Genomic DNA, 12,825 nt, shown 5'->3' with positions numbered 1-12,825 from the left:
AAAAAAAAAGAAAGAAAAAGAAAGAAAGAAAGAAAGAAAGAAAGAAAGAAAGAAAAAAAGAAAAAAAAGAAACAGTTAAGAACCTGTGGGACTTCATCATCTGTACTGGAGTCTGGGTTCCAGCACTAGTTACATCAGTCACATAATTAATTAATTAATAAAAATCAGAAAACCAAGCATGTTGACACATACATAATCCCAAAGCAAGAAGGCAGGGGCAGTCTAGGCCCCTAGAGCTTTAACAGTTGCCAGCCAAGTCAGTGAGTTTCAGGTGGAAGAGAGACCCTGCCTCATAAACACGATGAAAGCAACTAAGGAAGATACCCAAGGTTAGTATGCATGTGTGCGCATGCGCGCACACACACATACATACATACATACATACACACACACACACACACACACACACAAACGCACGCACGCACGCAAGCACGCACGCATGCAAGCACGCATGCGTGTGAGCACGCACATACAGTGAAACTAAAAATAAAATCTCACCTGCACTATGTCCAAAACCATGCCAGCGGAAACAGTTCCAAACCCAGCCAGCAAGAACGGCACCAGTATCTGCAGAGCCATGACTCCACTGGACTCCTTCGGGAGCCTCTGGCTTGTTTCCACAATGACATCATCGCCGTCGCTGGACAGACCTTCGTCCTGTAACATGGCGGTGGTTTCCGAAGCTTCCCTCCCGTCACAGTAGTTATAGCCGGCATAGTCGTCGTACTTGGGGCTACAGCTGGCTGGAGCGTGCCCGCTGCTGCTGTGGAAAGCCTGCTCTGAGAACTCATGGTAGTCCAGATGTGGCTCTGATCGCTTGCTGAAGGTCTGTGCTGCACCCGACAGCCCATCCTGCCAAATGCCGTTTACTTTTTTATGCCTGTCTTCCTGATTTTTCTGGTAAATGACTGGCACCATGCTTAAAAGTAAGTTTAAAAACTTGTCAGATTGAATTGTATTTAAATTTAAAGTCCAATCTACAAACCCTCCTCCACTCTCCGGACTGGCACTTGTCTTGTAAGTGACAGGTCTTCCTTTACTGTGGGTCATATTGTCATCACAAAAAGTCCTGTATCCTTCAGACTCGAGCTTCCTGAAGCACAGAGGAACCAAAGCCACAGCAACGCTTGCTCAAATTAAGCCATTGACTGCTACAAAGAAAATGGTTCCACTAGTAAAAAAAAAAATCCAGAAGTTTAAGACAGGAATTCAATCTGCAAAGGAAAAATAAAATGAAATGATAAAATGTAAAACAGATAAATTACACTCATATTGATTTCCATACAGGTGTAGGAGTTGGGCTCTATGAGTTGGGCACAGATCTGTTCTGTGACATGAAAGTGAGGGGGTTTTGTTTTGTTTTATAAAATACAGTGCAGAAGCCAGATATGGAGGTGCATATCTCAGCACTTGGGAGGCAGAGAGGCAGGCAAATCACTGAGTTTAAAGCCAGCCTGGTCTACATAGTGAGTTCCAAGCCAGCTAGGACTATACAGATCCTGAATCAAAAACAAAACAAAACAAAAATTAGGAAAGTTTTCTAATCTACCTTGAATAGAAGTGTTTTTATTTTTGTATAATTCATGTAACTGAAGCCCATATGAGGCCTCTGATTGCCCCGGAAGACACAGTGATGACCTAAAGTAACGGCATTTGCTGGACATGATGGTACACTCCTGTAGTAGTAGCACTAACGATGCTGTGGTAAGAGGATTGCCCAAAGTTAGAGGGTAGCCTGAGCTACATAGGAAGATCCTCTTTCAAACAAAACCACAAAGAGGAAGAGGAGGAAGAAAAGAGGAGGGGGAAGAGGCACAATAGTTCCTGTCACTATGGGGAGGACTGAAAATTACATTGTGCTTGTCAATATAAAAGACACGATAAAATATATACCATTATACTATGTAAATACTAAGTAATAAGCCATATCCCTTTATTTATAAGTTACTCCATATTAATTTCATCAGAATACAAAATGAAAAAGATAATATTTATCATAAAAACCATTTCATTGGTATTCTGAATACAGTATAAGACATTTATCCTGCAAATAAAATTAGGTTAGAGTCATCTAACATTCTTACATACATAAAAAAAAAATCATTAAACTGACTTAAAAATACACCCCTTTGGGCTGGAGAGATGGCTCAGTGGTTAAGAGCACTGACTACTCTTCCAGAGGTCCTGAGTTCAATTCCTAGCTACCATATGGTGGCTCACAACCATCTGTAATGGGACCGATGACCTCTTCTGGAGTGCCTGAAGACAGCGACAGTGTACTCATATAAATAATAAATTAAACCTTTTAAAAAATATATCCCTTTGATTGTTTAGGAAATAACTCAAAAGAATGATTATAAATACTCAGGCCTCCATTTTGTAAGCCCACCAAAACAAAGTTTGGAATGCCCTTGCATGCTTCTCAAGCCTGCTGTGGTCTACAGCCCTCAAGTAGGTCTCTGACTAGATGGCCAGTGACTGGAGTCTCAAAGGCCAGAAAGAACAGACACAGATCAATGCCGGAGCTAGTTAGCAACTGACACTGATACATGGCCAGGCAGCACCCAACTACACAATGACTTCATGGCCACACCTATCACAGCAGGTGTAGAAGCCTCAGATGCTTCTCAGGAACGTCTAAGTCTGCCTTACACTTCCACGAGAAACAAGGCAGCACTGATTTGATAGAGGACGCTTGGCCCCACTCCCCTGTTGACTCCACTGTACTGTTGACTTTAGTGAAGACACTCTGAGTCTTCAATCCTGAGACAGGAAAACTGACCACAAGAAATGACCAGAGGAGAAAGAGATGGGGATCTGTAAGACAAGCAGGTACTAAGGCTTCATTTCATTATCCCCTTTTCTTTACTTATGGGAGGAACCTGGCAACTCCTGAGGCAGAACATTCTTACCGCACTGGCTCAAAGACCCCAGGCCTCCTGATTCAGAGCATGATGTACATATGGGTCCCACATCCTTTACATATCCTGTATCCTTTACCATGGGATTATGGTACCCACTTCCTATGGAGTTGCTCCAGGAATTTAGTGACTAGATTAAGTACCACAGTTGGACCTCCATGTTCCAGGGTTGTTACGCACCTGCAAATGCAGCCAATCACAGATGGAAAACATTTTGGGGAAAATGTTATCCAATGGTTGGTGATGTGGCTTATTGGTACTCTTGCCTTAACATGCACTATGGCCTAGGTGTGAGGCCCAACACCACATAAACTGGGCGTGGTGGTATTCAACGCAACCCCAGCACTAAGGAGGTAGAAGCAGGAGAATCGAAAGTTCAGACTCATCCTCAGATGTACTGAGTTTGAGGCCAGCCTGGGTTACATGAGACCCTGTCTCAATGATAGAAAAACAAGAATCTGTACTGAGTCTGTACTACTAGATGCTGTTGCCCTTGGTCCCTGAACAACACAGTAGATGTGATTTACAAGCTCTAGTGGTTTGAATGAGATCGGCCTCCAATCTGGGGATGCTTAGTCCCCAGGTGATAAGCTGTCAGGGAAGGACAAGGACTGGCCTTGTTGGGGGAGGTATGTCACTGGAGGTGGGCTGTGAGGTTTTCAAAGGCCATATCAGGACCAGTGTGTGTCTCTTTTCCTGTGCCTGCTGAAGCTCCATCTCCAGCATCATGCCTACCTGCATGCATCCATGCTCTCTGCTTTGATAAGGGACCCACCCTCTGAAACTATAGGCAAGCCCGCCATTAAATGCTTCTGTTGTAAGAGTTGCCTTGATCATGGTGATTGTCTGTAGCAATTGAATGGTGATTAAGATGTGCCATTCATATTATTTCAAGTAGTCTAAGAAGTTTGAGAGCTTTTGTTGTATTTTCTATGCCACTGAGAACTGAACACAGTGTTTCATGTAAGTTGTGTGAGCGTTCCACCTCTGAGATATCACCCCAAAAGTTTCCACTTTTTTATTTTGAGACAGAGTCTCACTAAGTTGCCAAGATAGATCTTAAATTTGTAATCCTCCTGCCTCACTATCCAGAGTAGTTAGGATCATAAGCCTGCATAACCAGACCCAGACTTAAAGGAGAGAGACAAGCTGGGCTGTGGTGACGTACACCTTTAATCTTAACACTCTCGGGGCAGACACCATCGGATCTCCTTGACTTCAAGGCCAGCCTGGTGTACATAGTAAGTTCCGGGACAGCCAGGGCTACATAGTGAAACCCTGTCTCAATAAAGGAGAGGCATGGGGGAGATGATATAAAGCAGAAGCTGTGCTTCCCCTAACATCCCTGGTGATTTGCATGCACCATCAAGTGTGAGAAGCACTTTCTAATACATTCAATAATCTGGTCTGTCTTCATGAGACCAAACATGAATGTGAATTTTTACATGAACAGTGTGAATATGCACACTCCTAGTCAAAGAGGGAACAACCTGGAATAATCTACTAACTGAAGCAGCATACACCCTACAAGCTACGACCTGAACTTAAGCACATACCTTGAAGAAACCCCATGCTTTACAACACAGGGGGGGAGGGAGAGGGAGAGAGAAATGGAGAGAGAAAGAGAAAGAGAAAGGGAGAGAGAAAGGGAGAGAGAGAGGCATACATTGGGATGGTTCCATGAGAGAATTCAACACAAGCTCCATGAGAATGGTTTTGTTTGAGCAATGGTATAAAAGCATGGGGTCCTTCAAGGGTACTGTTTATGCTTCTTAAGCTTCATGGTTTGTGTAAGCATGTACTACTGTTCTTGAACTGTGCATACATCTTTAAAAAACGTGCTTGGCCCATTAGTCAACAGCACTTGTTGCTCCTGCAGAGAACTCAGGTTCAACTCCAGTTCCAACATGGCTGCTCACAACCACCTGTAACTCCAGATCCAGGGGGATCCAACACCTTCTTCTGATCCTCAAGCACAAGACCCACACACACACACTGTACAGATAGATAGACAGACAGACAGATAGATAGATAGATAGATAGATAGATAGATAGATAGATAGATAGATAGATAGAACACTTATCGTAATAACTCTAAGTTTTTTTAAAGTGTTCCAGTCTGAGTGGTGCTGTGGTAGATCTTATCGTGAGTCCTGACATTGCTCCCTTCCTAGGAGAGGATGATGAGCTCTAGCTGTTGCCATGGTTTCCTGGACACTGATGAGGATGACACATCTTCATCTCTGCTGGCATCCGGTCTAGCTATATGATTCACTTTGGCTGATGGAAAGGCAGCTGCTGCCACACATACTAGGAGGAGTAAGCCAGCTGACCTACCCCAAATGTAGAATGTCTTTCCTCTAGGACAGTCCGTCCGACATATTGAGCAACTACAGGTTACAATCAATGGTCAAGAACTTTAAAACAACAGCTTTCAAAGATCTGAATCTCCAAAACCAGAACAACAACTTCTGAGATTTTACCAAGTTGAAAGCACTTCCTGGGGCCATTCAGATGACTCAGCAGATAAAGGCGGATTTTGTAGCCTGGCCAAGGGAGCCCTGAAGATTCTGAATTCAATCCGTGGAGCCCAGGGAAAGGTTAAAAGAGAGAATGAACTCCATGAAACTGTCCTCTGATCTACACACACACACACACACACACACACACACACACAGATGATGATGATGATGATGATGATAAATTAATAAAAGGTTTAAAAATTTAAAAATACTACACATTTAGGTTTATGGAAAAATTTATTCCATGTTCCCCAGAAGGCTCACTACAGCTTACGACGAAAGAACTGTGTCAGGGTAACAGCCTTAACAGAAGTAAATTAACACCAGGCACTCTGTATGAAAGCAATTTCAATCAAGAGGATTTAGCATTGATTCTTTATAAAAAGTAATAGGGGGGGGGGGCTGGCCTGACTTCCTGCATTCTGAATCCTGACACTCTTCAGGCCTATGCTCTGTTCCTTCCCCTCTCTGTATGGAGTTAGCATGCAGAAGAGACATGTCAAACTAAACCTGCCTAATAGAAACAAATTACTTCCTCATTCTATTTAAAAGATCTTAACTTCTTTAATAATATCCACTAAGTGCTTCATTGTGTTCTGAGGACAAGGATTGACTCTATTTAATTTGCTTTATGCAGCGACCAAACAGCAGATAATGCCATGGCTGCCCAATTCTCCTTTAAAGACCTAAATCAAATTATATATGTCCTCTCCCAATCACCCTCCCCCTTCCCTCCCTACCTCCCTCTGTCCCTCCCTCTATCCATCCATTCCTACTTCTCTCTGTCCCTGCCTCTTTCTTCCTCTCCCCTTTCCCTAAGACAAAGGCTGGCCAGAAACTACCTAGACCAGGCTATCCTAATAGAGGCCTCTGCCTGGAATTCACGTTGGGATTAAAGCTGTGCACCACCAGGCTCAGCCCATTTCTCATTTTTTTTAAAGATTTATTTATTATTATAAATAAGTATACTGTAGCTGTCTTCAGACACACCAGAAGAGGGCGCCAGATCTCATTACGGATGGTTGTGAGCCACCATGTGGTTGCTGGGATTTGAACTCAGGACCTTTGCAAGAACAGTCAGTGCTCTTAACCTATGAGCCATCTCTCCAGCCTACCCCATTTCTCATTTTTAACCCTTTGACTTCATTATTCTTATCCACTGGACTCCCTACAATGCTTTTCTAGGTTATCTAAAGGAACCAAATTCTGCTATGTGTATGTGTGTGTGTGTTCTCCTGAATTAAACACAGATCTTTGTCCATTGTAGGTAAGCAATCTACGAGCTAAGTTATATTCCCAGATTTTTGCAACCCAATCTAATCTCCTTTAAAATCTCCCCAGTTCTATGCTTTCTACCATACTTACTGTTCCTAGCACCCAGAACTTTTGCCTCTTTCAAAAGACCTGACCAAAAGTACATGACGTCAAGAAAACCTCCCAGATTAATAAAGAATCAAGGACACAGAGAGGAGAGAACAGAAAGCATCAACATGAGCAAGCCACAATTGGCGACCCCTCCCCCCCCCCCCCCCCCCCCCCCCCCCCCCCCCCCCCCCCCCCCGCCAGCCTTTCTCAATGCTGTGACAGGAAGAAGGCTTATCTGGCTCCCAATGGGGAGGACATCGAAGGAGCATGAGGTCATGCTGGATCCCAAGTCAGGAGGCAGACAGACAGCACTGGTGCGCAACCTGATTTCCATTTTAATCAATTTGACCTAGTCCATGAAACTTTGCCCTCATAGGGCTTATCTCCCCTCTTTGGTTAAACATTTCTGGAAATATCTGGCACACCCAGAGATGTGTTTCCATGGTGATTATAAATCCAAACAGGTGTTGGAAAGATGGCTCAGCGGTTAAGAGCACTGACTACTCTTCCAAAAGTCCTGAGTTCAAATCCCAGCAACCACATGGTGGCTCACAACTACCTGTAATGGGATCTGATGCATTCTTCTGGAATGTCTAAAGACATCTACAGTGTACTTACATATATAATAAATAAATCTTTAAAAAAAATAAATCCAAATAAGCTGACAGTGAAAAAGTATATTACGGTTACTGTTTATCATTTTTATTTCAGTTTTTTTTTTTTCAGACAGTGTCTCATTATGCAGACCTAGAACTCTTCACGTAGACCAGGCTGGCCTCACACTTACAGCAGTCTTCCTGCCTGACTCCTAAGTGCTGGAATTATGGGCACACACCTCCACATACAGCTCCACTTACAATGTTTTAAATAACTTGTAAGAACTAAAAGTACCCACGTAGTCCCCCAGTGCCAATCCCCATGTGAGGAAGGCACCTTGTACCTCCTGTGCTATATAAGGACTTCTGGCTCCCAAAGGTTAACACTAATATAGTGCTGGGGATGGCAACACACACCTGTCATCTGAGGCACTAGAGGGGTGAGACTAAATTACCCATGGTTCTACCAGGCTTCACTACTTAGCAAGATCTCTGAAAACACAGACTGGGGTATAGCTCAAGGTTAGAGTGCTTCTCTACCATGTCCTGGGTCTCTGGTTTGATTCCCAAAACTGCAAGCAAGCAAGCAAACAACATGGCCACGTGGAGGAGCTCTCCCCATTCACAGCGTGCTCTTCCTGTTGGCTCAGGCGTGCCATGGCATCCAGTTTGAAATGGGCAGAGGTGGGGTGGATAGATGACTTTCTTTTGCTGTTACATCTCAAGAAAAAAATTCTCTTCCCAGGCAAAGGTGTAAGAATGAGGGGCTGAGAGAGCAAGTGCTCTGTGGCTATGGGTGCAAACCAGGGGCGTTACAGCGGTGTACACACTTTACCCTACAGGGGCGTTACAGCGGTGTACACACTTTACCCTACAGGGGCGTTACAGCGGTGTACACACTTTACTCTAGTGGCATTTTAGCCAGCTGATTTAAAAACACTGGGAAATGTAAAGAGTTACTATTCCCCCAAACACTTTTCCTGTCTGATGATAAGTTTACCTCCAAAGTGCAATAAAAACATGTACTGTTCCACCAGAAAACCCAAGTAGGGCTCTCAACTCCTACATCAAGCAGTTCAGACGGCCTGCAATACCAGTTCCAGGGGAACACATCTCCTCTGGCTTCCAGCCCCCACGGGCAGCTGCACTCACACGCACACATACAGCGTGCCCAAAATGGCCGGGAACACACACTTACAAAGAGCAAAAAGTAAATCTTTTTCTTTTTAAATAAAAGAGCAGCATCTCCTTTGGGGACAGGGCTAAAATATATAGAGTCAGCATCTTAGAAAAAACGATGCGGCCGGGCGGTGGTGGCGCACGCCTTTAATCCCAGCACTTGGGAGGCAGAGGCAGGTGGATTTCTGAGTTCGAGGCCAGCCTGGTCTACAGAGTGAGTTCCAGGACAGTCAGGGCTATACAGAGAAACCCTGTCTCAAAAACACCAAAAAAAAAAAGAAAAAAAAGAAGAAAAAGAAAAAAATGATGCTGTTAGCTTCAGCTGTGATTCATGAACTCACAAGGCTGACTTAGGTAATTGAGAGTAATGTCAAGTTTCTTGACAACTTGAGGAAGACTCAAGAAAGGGCAACTAGTCTCCTTACACCGCTCTGGCACTCGGAACACTGCACAAACTTGACAAGTTCCGGCCATGAGCCAGTCGCCACTCAGCAGCCAGCCAATGCCATCAGACAACATCGTAAGGCTCCCAAGCCATACAACAGCTTCAAATTCAGCAGCCCTAAAACCCTGCACAGCTAGAAGGAAGGCTAAACATTTGTAAACCTGTATTGAAATACCGCCCCCAAAGAAAGTGAGGACACGTCCTTCCTGTGCTAAATCCTTACTACATCTCCAAGAGATTTTCAATCGTCAGGAGACTCAGAGAAGCTGACTACACTCTCAGGACTATAAACTCTAGTATTCTCACAAAAAGAGTGAGATTTAAAAAAAAAAAAAAAAAAGAGGAGTATATTTGGAACCTGGGACACAGATACACCAAAAACATGCTAAAAGCTGAGGCTGTACACCTGTGGTCTGTTGCTCTGATGGCTGAGGTAGGAAGAGTTCAAGGCTACCAAGGTGGGAAATAACAAAATCCCTCCCCTTCTTAAAGAGCGGAAGGAGCCAATGATGGCCGTGCCTGAAATCCCAGTACTGGGTAGAGACAGTGTTAAGACTTCAAGTCTAAACTGAGCTACCTAAATGAACGTATCTCAAAAAACAAAAAACAAACAAAAAAAATCAACAGACCAACTAACACATCTGTTAGACCAACTTAAATGTACTAAGAAAATGTTGACAGAATAAACACAGATGTGTCCACAGGCAGAGGACTGCGCAAACAGGATTCCACCGAGCACCCTCCACTAGACCCTATGAAAGCAATTCTCAGAGATGGGAAATGCATCCAAATGGAATCATACATAAGCGGGTGTTACATGTAAGCAGCAGGGCTGGATGTGGTACCCAAAGCTTTTAATTCCATGACTGGGGAGGCAGAGGCAAGCAGATATCTAATCTGTGAGTTCAAGGCCAGTATGATCTACACAGTGAGTTCCAGGACAGCCAGGACTAAAGAAAGAAGGAGGGGCGGGGGGAGGGGAGGCAAGTCATGGGAAGGATTTATGCAACTTCTGAAACAAGGCTTGTAAGAGAAAACAAGTTCAATCACAGAACTGTTTTGAAGTTGAAAAACTGCTTTTAGGGCTGGCGAGATGGCTCAGTGGGTAAGAGCACTGACTGCTCTTCCGAAGGTCCTGAGTTCGGATCCCAGCAACCACATGGTGGCTCACAACCACCCGTAATGAGATCGGACGCCCTCTTCTGGTGCGTCTGAAGACAACTGCAGTAAATTACACCGGAGCAAGCAGGACTGGAGCCAGCGGGGCCCAAGTGAGCTGGCCATAGCGAGTGGGGCTGACAGAGGTCCTGAGATCAACAGCAGCCACACACGATAGCTCACGGCCATCTGTACAGCTACAGTGTACTCATACACATAAAATAAATAAAAATAAATCTTTAAAAAAAGAAAAAAAAGAAAGAAAAACTGCTTTTAAACAACCAAAGGAAATCTGAAATATTTCTTACATATCTTCTGTAAAACTACCAAAACAAAAACAAAAACAAAAACAAAAACAAAAACCCTACTCCCTTACAATTGAAATGTAAAGTTCACTAACTTCTTGCAGTTTCAGAGAATATGATACCATTCAGCACCCAACATAAAGGAAAAGTAAACATTATTTAAAACTGTCCACAGGTATTGCTGCTGGAGACTTTGGATGGGCAGGTGACAGTTTGCAGTTTGTTTTATGATTTCTTTCTCTCTTCTTTTAAATGCAGATGTGTTTCTGAGTGAGCCTATGTTTTGGGTGTGTGGTGCCACAGAGGCCAGACGGGGGCATCGGGACCCCTGGAGCTGGAATTACAGGTAGTTGTGAGCTAGGCAATATGGATTCTAGAAACCAAACTCTGGACCTCTGGGAGAAAGCATTCCACTCTTAACTTCTTTTTTTTTTTTTTTTTTTTCCCCGAGACAGGGTTTCTCTGTGTATCCCTGGCTGTCCTGGAACTCACTCTGTAGACCAGGCTGGCCTCGAACTCAGAAATCTGCCTGCCTCTGCCTCCCAAGTGCTGGGATTAAAGGTGTGTGCCACCGGCTTCACTCTTAACTTCTGAAGCGTCTCACCAGCCTGATGTTTTGTTTTGTTTTGTTTGACATAATGTCTCAACACTATCTACCCCTGGCTGGCCTTGAACTCAGAGAGCCGCCATGCAACTACTGGAATTAAGGACATGCAACATTAATCCTGGTGGGTCTATCTTTTGAGATAAGATCTCACGTAGTCCAGGCTGGCTATCCAATCTCCAAGGATGCCCCTGAACCTTTCGCTCCTGTCTCCGCGTCCTAAGTGTTAGAGCCAGAACTTGCTAAAAACTGGACTGTTTTGCTTTTCTTTAATGAAAGTCAAAACACCTGTTTTTCACTTCAGCAGAAAGGAAACTTCTAGCAGAACCCTACTGATTCTACACTTCTATCTACTTCTTTATGTATACTTCTATTCGTGTTGTTGGTTGTCTGTGGTTTCTTGAGACACAATCTCTCTATCTAGCCCTGGCTGTCCTGGAACTCAAAGAGAGATCCATCTACCTGCCTGCCTCTGCCTCTGCTTCCATAGCCACCTATACCTCTTCAAACTAACACTTAGCCAGGTATGATGGTTCATATCTGTAAGCCCAGCACTCAAGTAAGACTACTGTAAATTTGAGGCCAACATGGTCTACAGTTTGCATAATGCCTCAAATAAATAAGTAAATAAATAAATAAAATGGTCTATATTGTATATACAAGTGCAATTGACCAAAAAGAAACTTAAAGTAAACTCAATAGTTCTTATAAGGTGCTCCTATAAGCTGACATGATGCCATAGTAAGAGTATCATAAATCACATCTCTTCACCATTTCTCCAGCTCATAGAGCCCTGAATGGCCATCTCAGTGTAGAAACTAAGAGACAGCCATTCATTCACCAGGGTTCCAGTAGGGAGCCGCTGTCACTCAGAACCCATACCAACATAAGCTTTTCTATTTTGTCCTTTTCACATACTCTCAACTCTTAGGGTTCATTTTTTTTTTTTCAAATCAAACCCACTTCTAAAACCAACTTAAAACCTGTACTTGATTCTTTGTCTAATTAAAAGTGAGAGAAGCTTCCGGAATGGCCAGGTACAGAGAAGATGCCAACGGGTTAAAGTTCAAAATGGAGAAGAGAGAAAGAGATCGAGAAAGGAAAAGGCCAACACGACAAAGTTTAAAAGAGAAACAAAGCTGTCCCATTACAAAGAAAAAGTCCTTGCTCCATGTAAAGTTTTCATTTTCATTCTCCATTTTAAGTTCAGAGATGTCCCATAGAAAGTCATATGCACACACATGTATGGAAGTGTCATGAATTCCACTATTCTGTAGGTTTGCTGAGAAGCAGTAAGTACAGTAATGCCCGCTCACTTTCACAGGTTAAATGTCTACTCAGCACTTCCAGCCAGCCGGGAGCCAGGCCTCATTTTTGTCCCACCTGACCAGGCTCACCTCACCGCAGTACCTCTCACGTCCTTAGGTGGCGAAATGAGAGACACAGGATGGCTCCCACACTGAGGCAGGTCTAACTCGGACAACCGGACAACCGTCTACCAACCTCACCTTCCCAAGCTGTGCCACCTTCCCAGCGGTGAGTTCCAGGGAGATGAAAGAAGCCAGATCTCACACCGAGCAGCTATGCTTTCCTTCAGTCAGCTCAGGTGCTGAACTCGCAAGAAAAGTTTGCATGCTGATAAGGCCAATTTCAGGAACCTGGCATCAGGTTACGTTGGCATCAAATTGAAATAACGACCTGGCTTTTCCTATCTCTACTCTGGCAATCAA

The 12,825-nt window shown here is 43.8% G+C and overlaps 1 protein-coding gene across 3 annotated transcripts in view; it reads right to left on the bottom strand.

The window, feature by feature from the left end:
- Positions 1-12,825, bottom strand: part of Slc41a2 (solute carrier family 41 member 2) — a 110,355-nt gene that overhangs the window by 87,269 nt on the left and 10,261 nt on the right. For all 3 annotated transcript variants that reach the window (XM_031349260.1, XM_031349261.1, XM_031349262.1), the window contains exon 2: positions 499-1,214. In XM_031349260.1, the coding sequence (XP_031205120.1) occupies positions 499-1,050 (552 nt within the window). In that variant the 5' untranslated portion in view covers positions 1,051-1,214. The remainder of the gene's footprint in view (positions 1-498; positions 1,215-12,825) is intronic.

This window comes from Mastomys coucha, unplaced genomic scaffold (genome assembly GCF_008632895.1).
Source record: "Mastomys coucha isolate ucsf_1 unplaced genomic scaffold, UCSF_Mcou_1 pScaffold4, whole genome shotgun sequence".
NCBI lineage: Eukaryota > Metazoa > Chordata > Mammalia > Rodentia > Muridae > Mastomys > Mastomys coucha.
This window is presented reverse-complemented; position numbering and strand designations above follow the sequence as displayed.